General features: G+C 43.8%; 2 protein-coding genes and 2 long non-coding RNA genes across 6 annotated transcripts in view; 2 read left to right on the forward strand and 2 right to left on the reverse strand.

The window, feature by feature from the left end:
- Window positions 1-285: 285 nt before the first annotated feature.
- On the forward strand, window positions 286-1,898 carry LOC134442847 (complement C1q-like protein 2). Its single transcript, XM_063192799.1, has 3 exons — window positions 286-535; window positions 1,131-1,265; window positions 1,612-1,898. Exons 1-3 carry the CDS (start codon window positions 286-288, stop codon window positions 1,896-1,898), a joined length of 672 nt encoding a protein of 223 aa, XP_063048869.1.
- Window positions 1,899-8,924: 7,026 nt separating this feature from the next.
- ugp2b (UDP-glucose pyrophosphorylase 2b) overlaps window positions 8,925-25,836 on the reverse strand; it is a 71,769-nt gene continuing 54,857 nt past the window's right edge. For both annotated transcript variants that reach the window (XM_063192826.1, XM_063192825.1), the window contains exons 8-10: window positions 12,383-12,625; window positions 11,479-11,583; window positions 8,925-10,058 (exon numbers count right to left, since the gene is read on the reverse strand). In XM_063192826.1, the coding sequence (XP_063048896.1) occupies window positions 9,951-10,058; window positions 11,479-11,583; window positions 12,383-12,625 (456 nt within the window). In that variant the 3' untranslated portion in view covers window positions 8,925-9,950. The remainder of the gene's footprint in view (window positions 10,059-11,478; window positions 11,584-12,382; window positions 12,626-25,836) is intronic.
- Window positions 13,949-17,928, reverse strand: LOC134442859 (uncharacterized). Its single transcript, XR_010033485.1, has 3 exons — window positions 17,443-17,928; window positions 17,094-17,204; window positions 13,949-14,795 (listed from the first exon to the last, which is right to left on the reverse strand). It is a non-coding gene; the product is annotated as an uncharacterized LOC134442859 (long non-coding RNA).
- Window positions 19,409-23,145, forward strand: LOC134442893 (uncharacterized). Of its 2 annotated transcripts, XR_010033490.1 has the most exons (5): window positions 19,409-19,474; window positions 21,004-21,118; window positions 21,341-21,433; window positions 21,730-21,898; window positions 22,138-23,145. It is a non-coding gene; the product is annotated as an uncharacterized LOC134442893 (long non-coding RNA). The 2 variants fall into 2 exon arrangements; XR_010033489.1 differs by lacking the exon at window positions 19,409-19,474 and having other exon boundaries at window positions 20,711-21,118.

The raw sequence follows: 25,836 nt of genomic DNA on the forward strand, positions 1-25,836 counted from the left end.
CTTCTGCCTTGTCTCTTTGTCAATCTGGGCACTTTATCCTTTCTCCCATCTCACTCACTCACCATTGCATCTGCAGACTCTGCACCAGTCACAGCAGTTCCAGTTCCAAGGATCCATCAAATACCCTCCCCCAACACTAACTAAACAACTGATCACGAGTGAAGGACAAAGTTGGAGGCCAACATCTGACAACCCCTCCAACACCACCACCACCAACACCACCCTCTTGTGAAATCCCTCATGAAGTAGGCTATAAGCATCAGAACTTTGCTCCGAGAGGCACAGATGTCCAGAGCGTCGATGATGATGATGATGATGCCAATGTCAGTGAAGAGTGTTGCGGTGTTGCTTCTGGCCATGGCTTGCTGCTGCGTGTGTGAGCCCCAGGCTAATGCTGACTGCGGAGGGCCCAGCTCCAGCTGCAGCAGCCTGTGTCTCTGCTGTCTTTCTAAAGACGTGGCCATGGTGGTGGAGAAGCTGAAGACGCTGGAGAGCAGGCTGGAGGAGAACCAGAGAGTTGTGGGGGTGTTGAGAGGTATTGCGTGTGTGTGTGTGTGTGTGTGTGTGTGTGTGTGTGTGTGTGTGTGTGTGTGTGTGTATGTGTGTGTGTGTGTGTGTGTGTGTGTGTGTGTGTGTGTGTGTGTGTGTATGTGTGTGTATGTGTGCGCGTGCGCGTGCGTGCATGCATGTGTCTATCTATGTGTGCGTGCGAGCATGTGTGTCTGTGTGTATGTGTGTGTGTGAGAGAGCTGGTTCCTATTGATATTAAATTGTAATGGAATCAAATTAAGTACATAGAATAACATGGCATGTAAGTATATAAAATGATCTGAAAAGTTCCAGAACTGGGTCCCCTACGTGGTATTGTATGTCTGAGGGATTTTTCAGATGAATTTATCCTGACGTGGGGGAGTGGAGAGGTATTGTGTGTGTGTGTGTGTGTGCGTGTGTGTGTCTGTGTGTTTGTGTCCTTGTGTCCGCGCGCGTATGCCTGTGCGTGTGTGCGTACGTATGTACGAGTGCATGAGTGTGTGCGCGCACATGCATGTGTGTGTGTATGTGTGCGTGTGTGCATGTGTGTGTGTGTGTGTAGTCTCAGTGATGTGCCTGTGGTTGTGTCATGTTTACAGGTCAGCCACGGGTGGCCTTCTCCGCTGCTCTCAGGGACTCTGGTGGTGGTAACGTTGGACCCTTCTCGGTGGCCACCCCTCTCAAGTACAAGAGGGTTTTCTCCAACACAGGCAGCAGCTACAATCCCTCAACAGGTATGAGTGATGTTAAAAAGAAAAGATACAGAGAAAGAAAGAGAAATGCAATATGTGTCATAATACAGAACAAAAGCCGTAGCCTAATTCTTTAGGAGATGGGCTTTAGATCAGAGGGCTATTATAGTTCAAACACCACCCTTCCACACCTCACTCCATGGCTGAAGTACGCTTGAGCAAGGTACCCAACCCCACATTGCTCCAGGGACTGTAACCAATACCCTGTGTAAAATAACTACATTGCTTTGGATAAAAGTGTCAGAAAAGTCTAATGCAATGTAATGTAAAAGGCAAAGAATGAGAGGGTAAAACCAATGAGACGGATTGAATTTGCTCTCTTTAACAGGCGTTTTCACAGCGCAGGTCAAAGGCATGTACTTCTTTCGGTTCTCCATGTTCAGCAATACCATCGGCCACTCCAACTCCATCGTTAGCCTGATGAAGAACGGAGAGCGTCTGACGTCCGTCTGGGACACTACGGGGGCGGACGGACACGACATGGGCAGCAACGCCGTGGTGATCGCCATGGAGATGGGAGACAATGCCTATGTGGAGCTCCTGGCCAACAGAATGGTGTTTGACGAATACATGAACTACAACACCTTCAGTGGCTTCCTGCTTTTCCCCATGTAGATCAGTATTTCTCAACGGGGGCTCTACTGGGGGGCAATAAGAAAGATACAACTGAGGGGGGGATGCTCAGATGCAACTGGGAGGCATTAGTCCATTTTATTTTTATTGTAATACTAGGGTGGCGGGGGGGCTGGGGGGTGTTGGCAGGCTTATAATGAGCTCAAGGGGGCGTTCGTTCAAAAAAGGCTGAAAACCATTGAGGTAGATGGAACAGCACATTTAAAGATAGAGCTTGTCATTTTAGTCATTTCTTTTCAAATGCAACCCATTCATAAATGTGATATTTTCATGAATATTTGCTAAGCATTAAACTTGACTCAAAAAAAAAAAAATCCCAGATATAGGCTACACAGAAGATTGTGATTTAAGGATGGATTTGACAGCCTTTTGGGTTACCTTTTATGGTGCAGTTCCAGACCAAGTCGCCAGGTAAAATACTCATCTATTTTGTACAAGGCTAGTCCTGTATGCTTTAAAGGGACACTGTGTGAGATTTTTAGTTGTTTATTTCCAGAATTAATGCTGCCCATTCACTAATGTTCCCTTTTTCATGAATACTTACCACCAGCATCAAAATCCAAGTATTCATTATGACTGGAAAAAATGCACTTTTCATACATGAAAAGGGGGATCTTCTCCATTGTCCGCCATTTTGAATTTCTAAAAATAGCCATTTTTAGCTACAAAAATGACTGTACTTGAACCATACTAGAAAATATTTGTTTAATACTTAGTAAACTTTCATGTAAAGATCAAATTTGGCAATAGGCAGCCCAATTTCAATAAGCAGCATAGTTGCAGTACCTTTTTTGACCATTTCCTGCACAGTGTCCCTTTAAATGAAAGTTACTGATAAACTAGTTTAGTTACTGAAAAACCTAAACACCTAAAAAGAAAACCTCTAAATTGAATCCAACCGGCACAGAATCAGGTACATTGCTCTATAGTTACTGGAGACCAGTTACTCAGTTAAGTTAGTTATGTTGGAAGGAAACTAGGCCCTATGTCCATTTAAAAAAAAAAAAAAAATCACATACATTTACTTTGGCCACTTCTGGCTGTAGAGTAAAAGGTGACACTGTCTCTCAGCATTCACTCTGCTAATGAATGTATTTTAGGGTGTGATTTAAAATGTGTAGCCTATGAATGTAGGCCTATATGGATATGAATCTTGTGTGTATGTTATTCTTTTGGAGTTCGGCCTTCAGTTTTGCTGTCAACCGCTCTCCGGGCTTTAACAACAGCTCTGTGTTATTTAATTTATTTCATTATTTTTCAATAAATATACTGAGTCATCTTTTGCACCCCACCACACTCTATGTCAGTAAACAAGTATGTCAAGTTTGTTACAGCTTCTAATTAAGCTTGTATAATACAGTAATTCTGAGTTTAAGAGAGGCTTTGCACGATACTAATATCATTTGATCAGCCTTGACGGTTTTTTTTTACAGGGGATTTCAGTAATAAGATCAAGTTTTTAGAAGGAGAATTACAGAGTCCTGGTTTGATCTTACCGATGCGGAACAGATAGTTGAAGGGATTGCTTGAAATGAGCCTGATAGGCAGAACATCAAATAAGGAACTTCAAAGAGCCAGCCGACACCATACCACCAGCATGTGACTGTAGTGCACTGCACTTCCTTCGCTTGGTCATCTAGTCAGCAAGATTTCACTTCTTTTTAAAAGGCCTGTATGACAGCCAGACTACATGAAATATGGATCCAAAGAGTGACGCTCCATTGGGGATATTAAGAAAATATATCTTTTACCTTATTTGATGAGGTGAAACCAGTTCATTTCTCACTCTCATGTGTAACAACCAATCCAACATTAGTCAGCACATACGTAGGACTACTTATGTGGCCCAAGGTCATTCCCAGTGGTGTAGACATGTTGGTCGGGGTTTAATCCACATGGCAGTGCATGAGTCCCTCGTGTTTATGATAAATGCCCCCCCCCCCCATATTGGCCTTGTTATGTGCACGTGGTCCTGGGGAGATACATCGTGCTGTTGATGTGCTGAATCAGCGCATGTTTGACAGCAGCTTTCTTGAGCCAAGCCATGCTTGAAATACTGTATGTTATTCCACGAGTCTTGGGACCTGACCCAAAATAAGATTCATTACCCGACCAAACTGCTAAAGCGCATAGACTTAACCATTGCAGTCCTTCTCACTTTCCTTTCCTCATTTTTCCCCCCAAATATTGTTTCCTCATCTATTTTATTTTCAGAGGGACATTGTTATTTGCCATCATGCAATTACACATTAACAAATGAAGCACAAGTGGGCCCACTCAATTGCTTGTCCTCCTTGTTCCACTGTCAGAAATGTTGTGCGGTTGCTCTGTTCTCTGAAGTGATTTCCTCTGAGGGATCGAGTGGAAAAGAGAAAAGTAGCCGGACTAATAGAGAAGAGTGTCACTTCCCACTTGTGGTTTTTTGTGTGCAAATAGCCTTGGCTGGTCGATTTTTTTCTTTTGCATACCAAACATTTCCCATGGCAGCAGAGGGACTTCTCTCAAAATCTAATAGAGGAACCTTGTGCTTTCCACTTCACTAACGACACAAACTGCAAGGTAGAGGGGTTCAGTACCCCCATCCACACAGAGCTGTTCTTAACTTATTAAAAATACTGCTAGTTGTACTGGTGGATGCTCTGCATGGATATGGCTATGAAATAACATGTATCTGTCTTGTGTCGTAAGCCTAATAACATTTGAATTGAAACTTGAAATAGAAATTTGGTTTTATTCATATTTCATTCATCTTTTTTTCCTATGGATTGGTAATTGCGTTCAGCCCTCAATGATGTTAATAAGATGCTACGGAGCTTAAAAAAAAAATCATATTGATTTGTTTTGTACTGAATGTGCTCTGTGTTCCAGGTTTCTAATTCTCCACTATGAGATGTGGCCTGTGTTGTCAACGTGTCTGTAGTGGAGGGCTCATTTGCAGTTAGCACATCCCTAGGTGGTGCTGAAGTGATTTCATCTGCTCGGAAGCACTTGAATGTGTCTCTATTGGGCCACACAACCTTACCACGCACATTCTCTCCCTTCCCATCTCTGTCAAAGAGTTTATTTCTCTCTCTGTCTCGATACTCAATACTCAATATTTTTTTGTTTGTCTCTCCTTTCTTGCCTTCCTTTCTGTCTGCTGGTATTACTGATATCTTTTTATTTTTATTTTATTTTATTTTTATTTATTTTTGCTTCAACAAGGAATGCACAATTTCGTTGTGCTTGTCACAATGACAAATAAAAGATATTGTATTGTATTGTATATTGTATTGTATCTCTCTCTCTCGCTCTTCTCTTGTCTTTCAGAGAGAGTTGGCTCTTATTGATATTAACTTGTAATGAGGAATAAAATAAAGTATAGAGAATAACATGACATGTAGTAGTAAGTATGTAAAATAACACTTTTTCTCACATCAGAGGAGGCATGGTAGAGTGCATGCCTGCATTTATGCCTCACCCGTGCAAGGGAGCAGCCCCAAACGGCTCCCCAAGGGAGAAGTGCAGCGTGACGGTACCATTCTCAGCATAATACCTCCGTCATGGAGGATGAGGACGGAGCACTGGCTAATTACTCTCCCAACCAACCTGGACTCCGTTTCTCGATTCTTGCCTTTGCTAACCGTCTTAAGTCGGTCTTGAGTTGGTCGTAAGTTGCTCTTGAGTTGGTCTTAAGATGCTCTTGAGTTGATCTTAAGTTGGTCTTTAGACGCAAGACCGACCGAAGTCGCGACCAACCTTTGGACGTACGTACGTACGTTCTCAGACACGAGGAAGTCTTCGGAAATGCTTGGAGTGTCTCGCCTCAGCTCGGCTCGCAATCAAAGTAGTGACGGCGTCATTCACGTGGCTGTCAGATACAATAATTACAACGCTATCAAAGTCTACAAATCTTTGTCAACACACAAACCACACACCCGTGCCTCAAAACCACCCCTCGTCGACAGCAGAAACCAAATAATGCATTACATGTCACAATGTCTTATATTTTATTCCGGTTTTGCTAAATCAATTTACGATAAGTCTTCAGTAACTTCTCTCAGAAACCAGTGGTTGGTGGATGAGTGGTTGTCATGCCTTGCCGGAGGGTAATAGCAATGATTCTAGACCCGAAGGGATACATGTATGCATGGACTTTTAAATCTCTAACATCCATAATATTCTCCTCTGAGTCCGCTGAGTTCTAATTTTCACAATATGTTGTCGCAGTGGGAAACAAATACCCACGCGCGCACAACGTGGTCGGATTGCGCACACATTGTGAACATTTCTACTATGTCATTGTTGTCTATAGACTACGCTACACGAACTCCAACCCATCGCAACCCTGGGAAAAAAATGCAGCTTAATGAAATAATGTGAGGATAGCCTACTCTGAAAGGCATGCGACATCACATTGGGATCATTTGAATCATTGCAAATTTACTTAACGCGGCCCGCTGTCATATGCGCGAGGCAGAGTGTTGAGAATATGGACACACACACACACACAGGCGCGCGCGCTACTGATATGTCGCGCTGTCTTTGGGTCTCTGTTTTGGGTCAGATATATGTGTAACCTACGTTGTTACCCATGTCTCTACCTTGAAGTGACGAACTGGTTGCTTGGGGCTTTTTACGACGATGGAAGAAAGGAGGGAGAGCTGTGAAGGTGGTTACTGGAGAAAGCGCGGTCTTACTGTAGTTGAAGTAATTTTTAAAAAGGCTTCAACTGTGGATACCCCTATGCCTTCATTGCGCTCTTCAGTGCGAGAGGGCACCAAGTTAAGTCATTTCCCTTTGAACAACCACACAGAGTGGACAGTTTTCAATGCTGCTTGAAATGATGAACTGAAAGGAGTCGAGAAATAATAACAAAAAAATATTTGTCTGTTTGTCGTCTTTCTGCCAGCACGTCTTTATGCGCAACGGCTACAAGAAAAAACAATGGCTATTATGACCTTTACGCGTAAAGATGTGCAGGAAGGGATGATGCACGGAGGGTCCGTCAAACACAGTACACATGACATCTCCATGAAAGTCGTTAAATACTTGTCAACGCAATCATGTCACCGAAATCCATCCCCAATAACCAAATGTCGGTCTACATATCACTGTAGCATAATCACTCCAAATAACTACACAGAAATGGCCGGTGAAAGCGTGATGGCATGTATACTATCCTAATTCTCACTTGCTGGTGGTAACTGGTAACATATCCATTTCGGCTGAATTTTAAATTAAGCGCAGGTGCCTTATCTGCACAACAGTATATATCCAGTATATCCACTTCCACTTCCACTCATCTCTCTCTCTCTCTCTCTCTCTCTCTCTCTCTCTCTCTCTCTCTCTCTCTCTCTCTCTCTCACTCACTGTGTGTGTGTGTGTGTGTGTGTGTGTGTGTGTGTGTGTGTGTGTGTGTGTGTGTGTGCGCGCGCTCGCGCATCCAGGCTGGCGCGCGCGCAATTCGGGCATATTCGCAATTCTCTGCCTCCTCCCCCTCGTGCGCAGTGACAGTGGACCGTGTGGCTGACGCCATTGCGAAGTTATTTGGCGCGATTTTATTGTGCAGTGATATGTACAGCGACATTTGGTTATTGGGGTGGATTTTGGGGGCATGATTGTCTTCACAGGTATTTAACGACTTTCATAAAGATCAGATGTCATGTGTAGCCTACTGTGTTTGACGCACCTTTCAATCTTCCTGCACATCTTCAGGCACAATGCTCATAATGGCAATTCTTTTTCTTGTGGCCTACGTTGGACGTAAGGACTTGCTGGCAGGAAGACGGCATACACAACCAAATATATTTAAAATTGTCTAATTATTGGACATTTTGTGTGGTAAAAGTTAGACGCTTGTGCACTTGGTGGCAGTAATCAATCACTGTCACTTGAACTCTGCCTGAACCTGCCCCAAGACGCTGAAATGTCAGGAGCAAGACCAACTTAAGAACAACTTAAGAACAACTTAAGACCAACTCAAGACCAAGCCGGAAGACTGTCTTACGAGCGACTTAAGACCTTGGTTTCAACAGAGAAATTAGAACACGGGGGAGAAGGCTCAGTCTCATTGGTTCCCATTGTAGCCAGTTAGCTTTGCATGCATTCTGCAGTAACGAGCGTAGGCCAGTCCTTCATGTGGGAAAATGTATGGAATGGAAAGGGGAACCCATGCTAAATACATTGCTACTGCCATTTCCAGTCACAAATATTATCAACAAAACATTCCTGGTAAGCACTATGACTGTTGTTTAACAATAGGCTGTATTGACTAATCGTTCAGGTGTGTAGTTTTACAGCTGGTTAGAAGATTTCAACCTGTACTCGCTAGCATCGTGCTAATGTTTATGGGTTTGGCCCCATAAAAATTGAGCTTTGTGACCCAGTATATAATAATCTAGTGGCGCAAAATAATCGAAACGCTACTCAAATGGGGTCTTATTATTTCTAGCTTCGAACTTAATATTAATATTTCAGGACAAAAAATTATAAAAAATCACAAAAATTATAATGGTAAAAAACTCCATTGACACCCATTCATTTTGCACTGTCCCGTGGTTAGGGTTAGCCAATTGTGGCTAACAGGAAGTTCCGTGAGTGAACAGCCCCTGGTTTCAACGTTGGTCTTAAGAACGAACAAAATGGCTAACGTCGTTAGCAAAGGCACTGTCGAGAAACGACCCCCTGGTGGGTCGGAAGTCGAACTGGAACCTTTTATTTGAGCTACAAGTCTGATGTCCTAACCGCTTACTCATGACTGTAGGCCTAGTAGTGTATACATGTGTGGATTGAATTTATGTATGTACTGTATGCACAAGTGTACTTTGTATGTCTATGTGTAGAATATGTGTGTATGTACTGTATGGTACAGTCCGTCTGGTATGTCCAGTATACTAGTACATGTTTGGGTTGCCAGATCAATGCTGAGGCAGTGATAGGAGCATAGATTTTCTTAGTTCTAACAAGACCTGTAGACCGTCTCTGGTGATAGTGTAAAAGTGTAAAAAGGCAGGCAGGCAAAGAAAGCATGTTGAAATCCATATTGCACTTGTTTAATATGTTCCAAGGACAGAACAGGCATCCCGAACAGGCTCAGACAGGTGAGGTCACGTTCAGCTCTAAGTTAACCAACAGCCAGAGATGTATTCCGCCCTACAAAGGCAAAGTGCAGTGACTACATTGAACATTGAAACTGAGAGAAAGGTCTTCAAAGTACTGCTATTATGTTGGCTATTGTAGAACCGGCAAATTTGACAGAACAATATCTCTAAAACAGGACACATATGGACCATAAAGGTTGTGTCACAAGATAAATGAGGTGTTCTGAAGACCATTTTCAGTCTAAACTCAAGTACGTAGTTACTGCACTTTGACTTTCTACAGCAGTATTAAGTAGAAGTAGTTGAAACTATGCAATATCACACTACTAGTCTTGTAATTACATCCGTAACAGTGCTTCCACATACTTCTACTTAAGACACCTCTGCCAGCGCAGTTGCCGTGAAGATGCACTTATTGCTTGGAGACTCTCGTACCGCAGACAACATTCACATTTCACACAAGTCAAGTGAGCTGTTGTTTTGTAAAAAAAAAAAACAATAACAGCAACATAAATTGGTATTACGACAGAAGTAATTCCTTTGATTGTGTGAGGAGAAAAATGGTGAGGTGGTCATGATTGCTAAAACCTGTGATGAATGGGGAATGTCACAACGCTGAAGAGTCTGACAGGATTTGGATTTACATTTAAAGTGGGAAGCCTAGAATTGTTTTGCTTAAAATAATAATAAAAAAATCTCTCTCTGTAACACTAAACAGATACAATAAAATCTCTTTTTTACAGTCAGGGGGAGACATGGAATGAATGTAGTCGTGTGTGGCACCAGTGCCTCTCTCTCTCTCTGTGACAGACAGACAGACCGTCGCCCGTGATTGTGAAGGGCAGGTGAAGGTCGTAGCAGAGAGAGGCATGTGTGGGGCTGTGGTGTGGAGGCCTCTGTGAAAGGGGTAGGGTAGGGGTTTAGGGCTCCTAGCAAAGTCCCCACAAGGCCTTCAGTGGTCCAGAATGCGCAGGTTCCCTGACACAATCTTGTTCTCCAGCATGGAACCGGCCGGAATGTCGATCCTGTCTCCGTGGTTGGCGATGATGATGACGGTACCCTGGGGATGAAGAGTGGGAATAACAAGGTTAGGAACACTATAAAGATATGTTTTGTTTTTGACTTTATTCATGATAGTACAGTGCTGATGGTGACAGGAAGCAAGTTGGGAGAGAGAGACGGGGAAGGGTCGGCAAAGGACCCATGTGATGGAGTGACCATCACTATGGTTGTGGGTGTGTTCTGACTGTCACGCCAACAAGTCTGGCTCTTTGGTGTAGCGGTCAGAGCCCCAGTTTACTATCCCACAAGGTCCGGGTTCGAGTCCCAGCTGGGCAACTCTACTCCCCTTCGCTAAAACCCAGGACGGGAAACGAACCCGGGTCAGCCGCATAGGAATCGTGTGCCCTACCATGTGCGCCACGGTAGGGCCGGTTAGGTACACTATAATAATTGACTTAATAAACATCTTTATTGACCAAATTTGGATTTTATTACTATGTAAACAGAAACTATAAGTGTTATGGTACCGTTTTCTGCTGAGATGTCAAATCACATAGATAGCCTCCCTGTCACAATTTGGCGGTAGCTCTGGTCGTGCCAGCGCAACTTATGCCTGGTTTTGTGGTGGGGGGGTCACATATTAGTGATTGCGCAGGGACATTAGGGATGTGATCTGATATATTACTTCTCCTCACTTCTCTTCAGCCTATAGTTTGGACATGGAGCTCATGGAAGGCTACCTGGCCACATTCTGAGTGACATGTTTCTTTACTTACTTTGAGTGAAACATGCACGTTTCTATACTTGCTTTTCAGTGAGTGCTAAGTAAGGGTTAACGTTCGGCGAGAAGGTCGCTACCGTGGAATAGCAGCACGACAGAGAGAATCTTTAGACCCCGACGCGGAGCGGAGGGGTCTTGTTCTCTCTGAAGTGCTGCTATTCCACAAAGCGACCGACTCGCCGAAAGTTAACCCGCTTATTATATGGATATACTTAAATGATTCACACATGGCGGGGACATTTCTTTAGGCCTATTTAATGTTAAGATTGTTGCTGCGCAAAACAAAACAGTGCCGTTGTGGAACACCGCTAGGCAACAACTAGGTAGCCAGGACAACAGGTGTAGTCTATCACAGCAGCTGATTAGAGTCTTGTTGAAAAGTCGCTTTAGCAGTGAAAAGTCTTGTTGCCATTGACAGCGGTCTGTTATAGACCAACCCGTCCGTTATCGAAAAATAACAGACGTGCGAACGTTGGGGAGCCCCGTTGAAATGAATGGAGCATTCGACCGATGACGTCACAACCATATAATAATTTTGTATAACATGTTTGTTAACTTCCTCTTCTAGTAGTTTTTTTTCCCTTTGAGTTCAATTTATTTACTTTCACTGACATTTAATTGCATACAGTATAGCATGCGCTTGCAGAGGCAGAGGTCCTTTGCTATTTTTGCGTGACACCTGTGCTCCTCGACTTACTTTGAGTGAGACGTGTTTTCCGAAGGTGACGTCTCCGGAGACGGTGAGGTGGTCGAGCTCCAGCATGTCGGGGATGCTCTCAAACCTCGTTAGGTACTCCTGCACCTGCGGCACGCACACAACACACACAACACATGTCAGGACCCTTGTTAACCCTTCACACACACACACACACACACACACACACACACACACACACACACACACACACACACACAGTCAGGCACATGTGCATGGACACACACACACACACACACACACACACACACACACACACACACACACACACACACACACACACACACACACACACACAGTCATCTCTGTAGCAAGCACACACAAATAACAACACACAAGCATGTGAACTCTTCAGTTACGATTGACATACACACATACTCTCTGTAGCACACACACGCACAGACACACAAACGCAGCCAAAGGTCAGGCTTAATTAAGGATTGCCACTCATTGCCATGGAAACAGTGTGTCATGGAGGCAGGAGAGGCAAGTTACCAAGTTACACACACACACACACACACACACACACACACACACACACACACACACACACACACACACACACACAGACACACACACACACACACACACACACACACACACACACACACAGACACACACACACAGACACACACACACACACACAGACACACACACACACAGACACACACACACACACAGACACACACACAGACACACACACACACACAGACGAAGTTTATTCTGCCCTCCTGTTCTCTACCTTGGTGAAACAAAGACGCACGCACGCACGCACGCACGCACGCACGCACGCACGCACGCACGCACGCACACACACACACACACACACACACACACACACACACACACACACACGCACACACACACACTGCCTCCTGTTCCCTACCTTGGTGAATGAGCTGCCTAGTTTGACGTGTGGCGTGGTGGGGAACTCCCTCTTCTGGCTCATGGTGAGAGAGCCCGCCTCCAGGCTGTACAGGTTGGACATCACCAGCAGGAGGTCAGAGGTCGTCTTGACCGGCAGGAAGCGGCTACGCGGCACGTTGATGCCCAGCGCGTTGTCGAAACTCTTGATGGCCGCCCCCACCGCCGTCTCCAACTGGATCACGTTCAGACCACCGTCTAGCGTCTGGAGGGGATGGAGGGAGAGAGGGGGAGAGAGAGAGAGAGAGTGAGAGAGAGAGAGAGAGAGAGGGGCAGAGGGAGGTAAGATCGAAACTCTTAATGGTCGCTGGGATAGATACTGTATAAATAGATACCTTTAGATAGATAGACAGACAGACAGACAGCTGGATCAAATTCATACCACTGTCTAGCGCCTGGTCGTATGCACGTGCACACACACACACACACACACACACACACACACACACACACACACACACACACACACACACACACACACACACACACACACACACACACACACACACACGCCCCCACACCCACCTTGGGCCTTACCAGAAGGGACATGGGCTCTCTCTCTATATTTTTCTGAAGAGGGGCAGCCAGAATTTGAATGAATTTCCATTCTATACAGGATGACATCCCTCTAAATCAGGTGTGTCAAACACAAGGCCTGGAGGTCCCTGAATTGAAATGAGTTTGTCCCCCCTGCTCTGTAGGTGAGGGAGCTGAGCTCCAGCAGGCTGCATTGCTGAGGTGAGGATGTGGAGGAGGACAGGACAGAGATCTAGAGGCCTCTGGCAAGATTCACATTCATGCGGAAACATACGAACATGTATCCAATTATGCCTCCCGTCCACACCAATGTGCCCAATTACAACCTATTTTTAAAAATAAAAATGACCACTGAAGTGGAGAAATCTGAAAATGCTTGCTCCCATTAATAGCAGAACATTCTGAAAACATGTGGACATGACCTTAAACTCTTACACCCCTGCAAAGTATGCAGATCTCCTTTAGTCGTGGTGTTCCCCAATCCCAGCCCTTACATTACCAGAAGACACACTGGCAGAGATTCCCAACCAGACTACCTAAGGTATGGGCTAAGAAGAACCCACACCCATTGTCGTAATTACATTTCATGCGAGTTAAGAATGAATGTGACAAAAACAAATGTCACGATGGGCAGACAATCCAGTCTTGTCACCACATGCCCAGGGAGATGAGGGTAATTATGAAGAAATGTATTCCTACACACTCACACACACACCTACAGAAATAAAGTATGTTGGTGGGTGGGCCAGATAGACTGGTTTATCCAGTTTAGTTGCAGGTAATTTTTAAATAAATCCAATCTCATGCCAAGCCAATAATAAAAAAAATACAGAAGAAAATACATATGTAGAGGGAATCTAGAGGCACTGATAAAGGGTGCGTCCTAGAGCTCTAAAATGATTACAGTACTGCATGGCCAAAGTCATGCAATATGGTCCAGCTGCGTCTTGTCCAGCTAATACCGCTACGCCCATTCCCCCTTACCAGAGCTGTAGAGAAAAGAGTTGGAGCATCCTTTGATCTTTGCCGACGAGTGGTCACGTGGTTTGCGTAGTCTACGCCCACCGCAGAAGGGTCCTATACACCGGGAGCTGTCAATACATTTCATTGAGCGAGAGCGTCCTTTAACGGTAATTATATCAGATTATGCCGCCCCCAAAAGAACGAGTTCGTTTTGTTTTTTGTAGGCCATTTTATGGCCTTCATTGTCATATAAAAACATTGAAGTGTCAGTACCGTAATACGGTAATATCATTGCAGTTACACTTTGGGAGGGAAACGTCATCTTAGCTAGGAAGCTCCATTACTTACCATTGAGATGCTAATTGTCCGTAGCCCTTGATAATGTCTATTTGTTTTGGATTCAGCAGATTTGCAGTAGGATATTTTAATGGATAAAATACTTCCAATACATAAAAAGATAAATACATAAACCCAGCATGTCCCAGTTGTAGGCCTACAGTAATATAGCATTTGTTAATTTCAGCCTTTATGATGCTGGTCATCATCAGACCTGTCAAACCACTCAATGCAGGATGCAAATGAACATGAACATGATGCAATGAACATGAAGTAAATAACCCACAGCTGTACAACCTGTGCTTGAATGGTTCAATCTTTTATTTGAAATAAAAAAAAATACTCCAAATAGAAACATAAACAGCCCAAACAAAATAACTATGAATAAAACGGCATGTCTGTGTACATGACAAGACGTGTGTGTGTGTGTGTGTGTGTGTGTGTGTGTGTGTGTGTGTGTGTGTGTGAAATCAATAATGCATGAAGAATTGGAATTCACTGGAACATGCTGGAACTTCCAATGCATTGAAAGCATCAACCTATGACCAGAGAGGAGCAGACAGGAGAAGAAAAAAGAGAGAGATTTATTTATATACATGGCATGGCTGTTGGTGCTGAAAGGGATTGATTTGAATATTTCAGAAAAGACTGATCTGCTGGGATATTCACACATAACCATCTCTGGGGTTAACAAACAATGGTAAGGGGGGGGGATACAGTGAGCAGCGATTCTGTGGGCAAAAATGTCTTGTTGATGGCAGAGGAGAATAGCCAGACTGGTTGGAGCTGATACAAAGGCAACATTAAGTCAAATAACCACTCAGTACAACAAAGGTATGCATAAGAGAATCCCTGATTACACAGCACATCTTGAGGCAAATGGGTTACAGCAGCAGAAAAACACATTTGGTGCCACTCCTGTCAGCCAAGAACAGGAAAATGAGGCAACAATTTCGACTGGCTCACCATAAACGACACTAAAAGATCGGAAAAATGTTGCCTAGTCTGATGAGTCTTGATATCTACATCTACACTCTCAGGTGGAATTGACAGAATTTTGTCGATAACAACATGAAAAGATGGACTCTGCCTTACATCAACGTTTCATGCAGGAGATATAATGGCATAGGGATATTTCCTAAGCACATTTTGGGCCAATTAGAACCAATTTATATTTGTTGGAATGCCACAGCCTACCCAAGACTTTGTTTAAAAGGTACAGTGCCAAAATGGTAGGCCACACCCTGGAGGGACATTTATTGGAAAGTTAAATGGATCACACAGCAAGAATGGCGGACAAGATTGCTCTGGACCCTTTGCTAAACCAATAATTAGCGTTCCTCCCTTCTGGAAGAAATTTTAGAATGTCTTGCTGCTGAAAAAAAAAATATATAAACACCATTTTCACCCTCATCCTATAGTATTGCTTCACAGAAGTGGAGAACAGTAGAACGCACACATCTACATGGAAAGCATATTTTTTTTAATACCACAGAGGAATATTTTAAGTTTTTTTTTTTGGCAACTTAATTTATTGTACTGTGCTGCCCTAACAGCTTGGGCCTAGAGGACCTAGAGGACAAGACCAATGGCCATATTGTTTTTAAATGCCTGTTTACATGTGGATTGTGGAGAAGTGTCACGCTAGACAAATTTCTGTGAAAACAGACACTAAAAGTTAGTTATCTGATCTTACAAGGGTGAAAACAGACACTAAAAGTTAGTTATCTGATCTTACAAGGGTGGCAAGACTAGGCATTGCAACTATGCTGCCCATTCCTACTTGTCATTAACATTTATTAAAGTAATACATTTAAATTCACTGTGACACAGTACTCCACAAAATTCAAGTGAACACTGCACACTAGAAAATTGCATTTCTGCCTCATCCATGCAAGGGGGCAGTCCCCAATGGCGCAGTGTGGCGGGACGGTACCATGATCAGGGTACCTCAGTCAGGGAGGAGGATGGGGGAGAGCACTGGTTAATTACTCCCCGCACCAACCTGGCGGGTCGGAGTCGAACCAGCATCCTTTGGGCTACAAGTCTGACACCCTAACCGCTTACCCACGAATACGACACAAATACCATTGTCTTGACACCCTGTCTGTCAACAGTCACTTTCACTAGTCCATACCTTTGAAAACTGTCCTCTGGTATTTCTTGACCCAGTCTTGACTCAATTAACTTGTTGAATGGTTGTTCGGCGTCTTCCATTCTTACCTTGGCTATGTCTCTGAGTGCTCAATACCCTGTGCTTCTTAAAATACTCCTGTCCTGCACACCTTCCAGGCCATTCACAATCTTGCAACAATCTTGCCTTGCCATTCCCTCTCGCTACCTCGGTTTGTCCTCGACCATCCTCCTCTCTGTCCCTCTGCCCATCTCAGTACCATGGGGAATAGAGCTTTTCAGTTGCTCTGCTCCTCAGCTCTGGAATGCACTGCCCCCTGACTTATTACCCAAGTTCAAATGCAGACTAAGAACTCATTTGTTTCAGTTAGCCTATTCCTTAGGACTTTTTAACTACCGTTTTATTTTTGTTAAAAATGTGTTAATGTGTCTTCGTTTTATTATTACTTCTCTCTGATCCTTGAATGTTTTGAAAGGCACTTTTATTCTCTTGTTACCGTAGTTTCATTTGAATTCCATTGGGATGGCGTATAGAAACAAAAAAAAGACAACTATGTTGCTGTGCACATATATCTGGCCCTACTAGTCTGACCAAAGTTTTATACATTTTGCAGCTAAAGACCTCAATCACCGGAAATACAAAATGTTAGACACAGATATAATATTACTTACTGTAAGGGTCCTCAAAAGGTTAGTTAGGTTACCTTATCAGTGCAACTCAAGAAAGCCACCACCTGCAACTAAGCCATTTCTGGCAAAAGCACTTCCCCATCAACAGCAGCAGTCTCATGCAGTAGGAGCAGAATCATTTCCACCTGTAACACAACTCAATGGAATACAAAAGACAAAAACAGTGATATTAGTCAAATGTTGAACTGGATCTGGACGGTTAAATATTTCACAGCCAGTTACTGCTGATTGAAAGAAGTGATTTTCAATGAATCTGTGGTATCATTATGACCAAGTGAATAATTACAACAGATGACAGCTATGATTCTAGCACTTGGTAGACACACCACCACCACCAGCCACCCATCCACCAAATGCACTCACAAAAGCGGAGTCCTGTGTGCTATACCATCTGGCCGGATACGTCATCAAGGGTGTACTAGGCGGCTCTTTGTGTTCGGCCTGTAAGCCTGCCTTAAAGGGACAGTTTGGTCAATTTCAACATGCAGCTGTAATGCTCACACTACCCTGGACTTGTCAGTGCCTGAGATTTTTTTTTCTTCTTCTTCAGCCGTTTCCGAGATCCTGGTCATTGTAATGGGGGCAGCTCTTTGTTTACATTTCAAAAAAACATTTTTTTTATTCCCAAAAACATCCAAAAGGTTATAAAACATCAGCAGACAACTAGCAAACAGCAGTACCTTTTGGGAAAATATTTGGAGTTGGCCTATGTTTCATTTTTTAAAAATGTAAACAAACGCTGCCCCCATTAGAATTGCTCATATCTCGGAAAGGGCTGAGCCGAAAAATGTGGCATCACCAGGTACTGACAAGTCAAGGGTAGCGTGAGCAATACAGCTGCATGTTGAAATTGACCAAACTGACCCTTTAAGGAACAGTGACGACGCTGTACCGGACAACGCCACACTGCTGCAGATGAAGGAGTACAGAGAGGGCGCACTTCACCAGCCATCTGCGGATGTATTCTCTTTACTGCAGCACGTTGAGCAGCTGTTCCGGGCCAGGACATCAGAAGCCCTAATGGAGTGCTCAGTCAGTGAACTAGTGGAAGAGGCCATGACTGTGAAATCAAACCTTCCATCCTGCCATGATGTCAAGAGGAGAGTGATCACCAAATACACCAGGTTGAGGCTCAGGATTGCAGGTAAATGCATCAATAATGAAAGGGAAGAACCATGGGAAGGGAAAAAGCTACCTTGGCAGTAAAAGTCAAGCAAAGAAGGCTCCACCTCCTGCCAAATCCCTTCCGATGGCTGTAGCGGTCCCCACCAACACCACCAGTCTGCACCAGCCTGCTGTAGCGGTCTCCACCAACAATCTGCTAGAACCTAGATCCGAACAGAAAAATGACAACATGAACATCACCATTTCAATGCCTCGCAGTTCATTGTGAATCTAGCTATCGTAAAGATACACGAGTAAAGTAAGCTTAATATCAGCTTAACAAGAAATGAGCAGGTAACATCACCATTGTATACTACCCAAAAACAACAAATGACATCCTCGGAGACTGTACTTGTGATAGCCTGTGTCGACTCGACACACGACACAGTAGACACTCAATGACACAAAAATCCCAAGTTCTACTTAAGTAATACCTGAAGCCATGAACATCAGCATTTGAATGCCTCGTAGTCCATTATTGGATCTAGTTAGATAGCATAAAGATCTCCGTGTATCAACTAACTTGTTGACATTAGCTTCCAGCTAGCTTAGAAACATTAGCTATTTATAAATGACCGATAAGCAAATAGCTCTGAAATCAAACACAACGACTGTATGGATATTGACAGAAGACAACAGGACGGTATCTTATAAAATATGTGACATGTCATCGTTTAAAATATAGATTGAAAGGTAGCATCGATGTTTTGCGAACACGTCAAATCCAAAGTTGAACCAGAAGCGCCGTGTTGAAAACGCTAGCTATTACCACACGATTAACGGTTTTTCACATTACCATTGTGATTTTATATTACCCAAACTGGCAAAATTACATCCTCAGAGACTGTACTTGTGATAGCTTACGCTGACAAAGACAGACAACTTTGATTAATCTCCCTATTATATCAACTTACCTGGGAAGTGGTCGACACGCCAACGACACTCAATGGCGTCCCCGTTGCTGCACAGGACCCTTTGAGCAAAATGAAGTGACGGCGAAACCCCGGATGTAGAGCAGCCATGCTCGTCCGCGGCCGTCAACGGCTTCAGGACAACTCTTTCTCTACAGCTCTGCCCCTTACTAGACCGCCCTCACAGTAACGCCCCTTTGGCTGTTCAAGTTTCTTTCTGATGTCAGTGACATGCTACCGAATGACAACACAAGCGCCGCGCGGGACATTTTAAAACGACTCACTGGATGGATTTCGCTGCAGCGATCACTCAACTGTCGGTAAGATTTCAGTATAAATGCATGAATATACATAACGGTTACTTTACTAGTTGACTTTCAGTCGGAGGGCGAACATTTAACCACCTCGTACGACCCCCACCAACTAGCGGTGTTGGTGTTGGCTAATTTTTTTTAGCTTCAAGGCAAGCTAACAGGCCGCCCTTCGTAAGTTTGTTTCAGATGTTTGGCTAATTTTTTTTAGCTTCAAGGCAAGCTAACAGGCCGCCCTTCGTAAGTTTGTTTCAGATGTTGTGTGTGTAGTGGTCATAATGTACAGCAATAAGTTATGGGCAGACAAAGCAACTATTATTCCTGTGTAATTACCATTCTTGTGACTACTTCACTGCATATGTTAAGCAGGAAACTGCCTTTGGTTCCCAAATATGAACATCTGTTGCCCTTCATACCCGACTACAGGCTTCACTGCCTGGGAAATCTGTGCTAGTTCATTAATAGCTACAGTATTTCCAACCTGGTAGCTAGCTAGCCAGCCTGGTCAGAATGGACAAAGGCAGCACATCTCAGAATCTTGTTACGACAGTACGAGCGAGGCAAATGTGAATGGAGTACATTGTGATGTGTAAGGTAAGACGTTAACATGACAAGGGTGAGATGAAGGGATACTAAGGGCTAGCCAGACTAGAATAAAAGTTAACTAGGCCTACTACGAAAAGTTAATTCATAAACGTTTTGACGGTCTTTCGAATGGTTATCGGATTGTGTGCTTGCTTGCTTAAATATCATAAAGTTCGCCACAAAGTGATCACGAAACGATCTCCGTATTAATAACAGTTTCGTGGTTTGTTACTCGTTTGAATAAACGTATAGTTTTGACATCCCTTTCAAATGACACGCGGATGTGTACACGCTATCACGAAATGATGCTGTATTTACCCTTAAACAAATTACCGGTAAGCACTGGGCCAAAAGGTGTTTATACAGTAGTTTCTTCCTGTGCTGTGTTGTGCACGTCTGTTTCATCATCTGAGCTATCAGTTGTGTTTCTTTGAGGCAAAGATGTATAGAATAGTCGGAGGTGTCATATTTGTTCAACCTGGTGTTAAACGTAATTTCAATTCTTGACCAGTGCATGTAAAGAAATTGAAAATAAAACCGACTTGACTTGACTTGTCATTGGGTCTGATTTTAATTGTGCCATAGAGTTCAATGTGGGAGCAGGTTCACACACTAAATAAGACCCTAAGGTCAAGCACAAGCAGATTTTTTTTTTTTTAAAACAATTCTCAGAGCAGATTAGAGCAGACGTTTGAGGTTGCTGCCATCAGAGAGTAGTGACTTGACCTTAGTGTCTTTAGTGTGCTCCCACATTGAAGTCTACTTTTTGGGTCCATGCACCTACTTATTTCTAAACATTTAGAGCGCAACAATACCCCTGCCTCCTGATGTGCCATATAACCTGTATCTCTCCAAGTGTGTGTGTGTGTGTGTGTGTGTGTGTGTGTGTGTGTGTGTGTGTGTGTGTGTGTGTGTGTGTGTGTGTGTGTGTGTGTGAGAATGTGTGCACGCAGATATAAGAAGTTGGGGTTGATGATCCACATGATGGTGATGGACCAGGACAGCTCTGGACCTCCTGACTGGCAGCTCCATCCTCAACCTCTCTTCCTGCCCTTCACACATGTGCAGGTAAGGCCAATTTTTTAAAACTCACTGCATTGTCTGAGGCAAAAGTAGGAGAAAAGAAGTGTGCGAGTGAGTGAGAACCCGGTCATTATACATGTGACCCTTAAAGGGCGTGTGTGTGTCCTAGAACCAAGACAGTGGCAGTGTGTGTCCGTCTGCCTTTGGTTAAGGGTATCTTTAAGATACTACCTTGTTGTGGTAACATAATTTTGCTATTTCTGACAGGCAGCCAGTTTTCTGAAAGATGGTTGATGTCAGTACCAACATGTTGTGATGGAGGCTTCCACCTGAGCTGAACACAGAAACTTGCACACAGTGGTGAGTAAATCACTGAATCTGTTTTGTTCTGCACTAGACCAATACAGTAATTCCTTCATGTGCTGTTTTTATTTATAGCAGAACTTGTGTATAGAGGATAATCCAAAACACTGGCACAGTAGTAGTGACCCCTGTACAGGCCAGAAGCTCTGTATCTCTTCAGCCTGGTGTTCTGCATTAAAATGATGGGTGTGATTTTTATGTAGTGTATTCTATGTATACCCTCTCGTGTGTGTGTGTGTGTGTGTGTGTGTGTGTCTGTCTGTCTGTGTGTCTGTCTGTGTGCATGTGTGCAGATGGAAGCAGTCGTTCCTGTTCAGCATCGATATGCCAGTAATGGGTTTGATGAGCCACAGCATGGTGATGGGCAATCAGCATCAGGACCAGGGCAGCTCACAAGGAGAACCTCCTGCCCTGCCTCGTCATCCTCAACCTCCCATCTCCCTGCTCTTCACACATGTGCAGGTGAGGCCAACCTCTAAAATGCACACTTGACTTGAGGCAAAGGGGGGAGAATAGGCCTGCGTGCGTGCCTGTGTGCGTGCCTGCCTGCGTGCGTGCCACACTTTAAGACAGTAGCAGTGTGTGGGGGGGGCGTGTGCACAAGCATATGCACATGGTCATGTCTTTCTGTAGGTAGATAGGGGGTGCTTGTTTTCGTCTTTATTTTCATTCATAACATTAGCATGCCTTTTTTTTGACAGGCACGGAGCCAGTTTTCAGAGGGAAGGCTGATGACACCAGCAACTTTGGTTCTGAACCTGATCAACCCAGCACCAACCACTGTGCCGCTCCTCCTCTGCCAACTGCACCACATGGCTCCACCATCTCAAAAAGGCACAGACACTACTCCACTTCCTGCGAAGGATGAGAGAAGAGCCGACCGCCCCACATCGGCACTCACCACCTTCTACAGGGGTGTCATTGAGAGCATCCTGACCAGCAGCCTCTCTGTCTGGCATGGCAGCCGTCAAGCTGAAGACTAGAAGGCAGTACAGAGAGTGTGGTGAGCTCGGCAGAAAAGCTCATAAGATCACTACCAGCCATTCAGGATCTGTACACTTCACACTGTTCCAAGAGGGCAATGAACATCATAAAGACACAACTCATCCAGCATACAGACTGTTCTTCTTACTACCATCAGGGAAGCGCTAGCCCGGCATGCGGTGCCGCACAAGCACACTGGGAAACGGCTTCTTTCCACAAGCCATCAGTCTCCTCAACGTTCTGAAGAAAACCACATGAATATTCCAAGGACACTGGAGAATATTCCATGAACACTTCTTTCACCATGCCACTTACACTTTACTCATTGCACCTTATATACAGCATCTTCACATCACCTGTATGATCTCCTCCTGCCATGTGTGTGTGTGTGTGTGTGTGTGTGTGTGTGTGTCCACTGTGTTTGTGTATTTATTGTCCATCATAGTGTCTCTGTGTGACTGTATTTATTGAATGTATCAGTCTGTATTTCATGTCAATGCATTATTTTTAGTTATTAGTTAAACTGCACATTGGAGACTGGTCAAACACAATTTCAAACTTTGTGTTAACCCTCCATAGATTTTTGTCTAATCTACTGTACTATTCAGGCTATCAACAGACCACACAGTTGAGTGCTGTTTTATGCACTCTGAATATGAGGAGAAGGAGGTGACCGTTCACACTTCATAGTGTAAAAGTAAACAGAAATAAATTTTCACATTTCATTCCTGTCTCGTTCACTTCTTTCAGCAATGTATGTGGCCTACATGCAGGGAAGCTGACAGGGGGGACAAAGGGGTCCGTTGACCTGGGCCCAGTGAGACGAGGGGTCCAGGAATGGGTCCTCATTACATTGTATATAGTCTATGTATTGAGTGGGGGGCCCTTTCAGATGACTTTGTCCTGGGCACAGCCAAAGCTGTCAGCGGTCCTGATTATGTACGCACAAACACTGGTTACAATGGTAGGGAACATTTTCTCTGTTTTCTGATGGCCTTTGAATTAAGACAGGCCAATCTGGAACCTCTCCTGGATAAGAGGTAAGCTTCAATAGTGTGGTCACTCCTAAATCATAGACAGACATGGAGTATGGTTGCCTGGTTAACACCAGACCTAATCACAAGTGAAGTGTCTTTCAGATCGAAACGATTGTGTAGAACTAAAGGCAGTGTGGGAGTTCCCAGGCTAGGAGTATGGTAGGCCTATGGTAATGAAGAAATCGTTTTTCTCCAATAAAACAAACAAATAGCCTATTGCTATTTCAAAAATACTATTTCATATATTTTTTCATTAATATCTGCTCTTTCCAAGCTGACCACATTGCCACATAAATGTGGTGAGGTGACACTCATTACTTTAAAAAGTCGGGAATGTGTTGCTGATGTTTTACATCGTTTCAAACTTTTCTAAGTAGCCTATATCATGTCTTACCAAGTGAACAACCTCGACAAAAGGTTTTTTTTTATTATTATTATTTTTCCGGATGTGTTAATATCCTGGAAAGGATGTTTAATCATATAGCCTACACAGTGTTAACAGTGACCTCGATACACACAGCTAGGTAAGGTAATGTCAACGTCGTCGTGTTGACATTTTGGCGACCTGATACGTTGCTATGACAAATTTGTGCATAGCGACACGAGTCCTAAACAGAAATACTCTCTCTGTCCTAAACAGTAGGCTACAATGTCCGAGGTACGGGAAGACAAAGCAAAAGACATTGGGATTAGAAAACGTGTGATTTATCTCACTTTCTTCCATAAATTGTAGAGAATATAATGTCAGTGGAATGTTCAGTGAAACGTTTCTCTGGAAGATAACAATTTGCACGGGATATCTTTGTAACAAACATGGAGCCTTCATCCGGAAATGGCCTTGAAAATGACATCATGCCGTATCCCTTCACGATTGGCCAATACGGCAAATGCCGGGAACGCCCATGGGCGTGCTTGCATTAAGGGTGGAACTGTTATACTGCAGCTGGACCCTTCTCAAGTCATGTGAATAGTCAAAATGTCACACCAGGAGAATTGTTCTCTAGCTAGTGGCCAAATAGTAAGTAAATACATTGTAGTATTGTAAGTAATACAGAATTAATTCAACACTTACAGAGTGCTCAAATACACTCTAGAAGGTGTTAAATTAGCACGCCATTGTTACTATGTAGGTACTATAACATCTACGGTAATATAGGACGGACTTCTAAAGGTGCTAATAAAGGTATTGGGTCCAAAGGATCTACAATGAATACAGTACTGGAGTGTGTTTCTCGAAAGCACAGTTACTAGCCAGTCAGCAACTTAGGTAGTTGGCAAAGGGGAATTGCATTGTAAACAACAAAATAGCTAACATAGTTAGCAACTATGGTTTCGAGAAATGCACCACTGGACAGCAAAATCACAGTAATACTGTAGCAAACACCGGGTCTGGACCTAGCATTGGGTGTTAACAGTTACCTTCTGGTAGACGAAGTTCATGTGCGGAGAACTGTGAGTGCATGTTGAAAGAACACACGTGACGTGAGATGAAAAGAGACGTGTGGTGATGTCTGTTATTAAGGTGTGTTGTGTGTGCACACAATAACCTCTTTAAGTCTCTTCAGTGCAACAATTAAAACAGCTTAAATACCCTTAAATTCCCTACCTTGGTGAAACACTCACACACACACACACACACACACACACACGCACACGCACACACACACACACGCACACACACGCACACGCACACACACACACACACACACGCATACACACTACCCAAACCAGATGGTACAACAGACACAAAGGTCCTGAAAGCATCACATACCTAAATGAGGTGAGCTCTGGGGACACTGGTTATTCTTAGCAGCAGCTATTTCTAATGCGCCGGAGGGGTCTAGGCGTGTCACAGTGTCGCGACGTGTCTTTGCACGTCACAGTGTCATTTCTGGATGTGCAGTGACACAGTGTGTCTTTGGGGTGGCACTGTCTCTTTTTTTGGGGCTGTGCAATCAATGATACAGTGAATCTTGCTTTGCTAACTCAACACTTACTCTTACTCTGTAAGAGTTGAATTAACTAAGGGAACACCGGAACCACAACAGGGGCCAGGAACAATTCCGTAGCATAGCCCACCCTGCCCCCCCTTCTAGAACAGCATTTGCTAAATCAAAAACTTTCAGAAATAAAACATGTGAATCCTATCCCGAAGTTCTCACCTTGGGCTTGACAATGACAAAGTCACACCCTGTGATCTGATCCGATGGTGACATTCTCTTAGCCTGGGCGAAAGCCAACCGTTGAGTCCGTCAAACAGTCTGGCAAAGGGTAAGAGGAATCAGTCTCCATGGGACATGGTCTGAGCTTACTCTGCCATTTTTATTCATTGGAGTTACGAATTCAAATTCGAATTCAAATTGTGCTTTATTAGCACGA

Source organism: Engraulis encrasicolus, unplaced genomic scaffold (assembly GCF_034702125.1).
Source record: "Engraulis encrasicolus isolate BLACKSEA-1 unplaced genomic scaffold, IST_EnEncr_1.0 scaffold_25_np1212, whole genome shotgun sequence".
Classification (NCBI taxonomy): Eukaryota; Metazoa; Chordata; class Actinopteri; order Clupeiformes; family Engraulidae; genus Engraulis; species Engraulis encrasicolus.

What these genes read in the sequence shown, in the direction of transcription:
- LOC134442847 (XM_063192799.1), top strand. Translation starts at nt 286, where the DNA reads ATGTCCAGAGCGTCGATGATGATGATGATGATGCCAATGTCAGTGAAG. An exon ending in AGTTGTGGGGGTGTTGAGAG is followed by an intron (nt 536 to 1,130) that starts GTATTGCGTGTG and finishes TCATGTTTACAG; the next exon opens with GTCAGCCACGGGTGGCCTTC. An exon ending in CAGCTACAATCCCTCAACAG is followed by an intron (nt 1,266 to 1,611) that starts GTATGAGTGATG and finishes TCTCTTTAACAG; the next exon opens with GCGTTTTCACAGCGCAGGTC.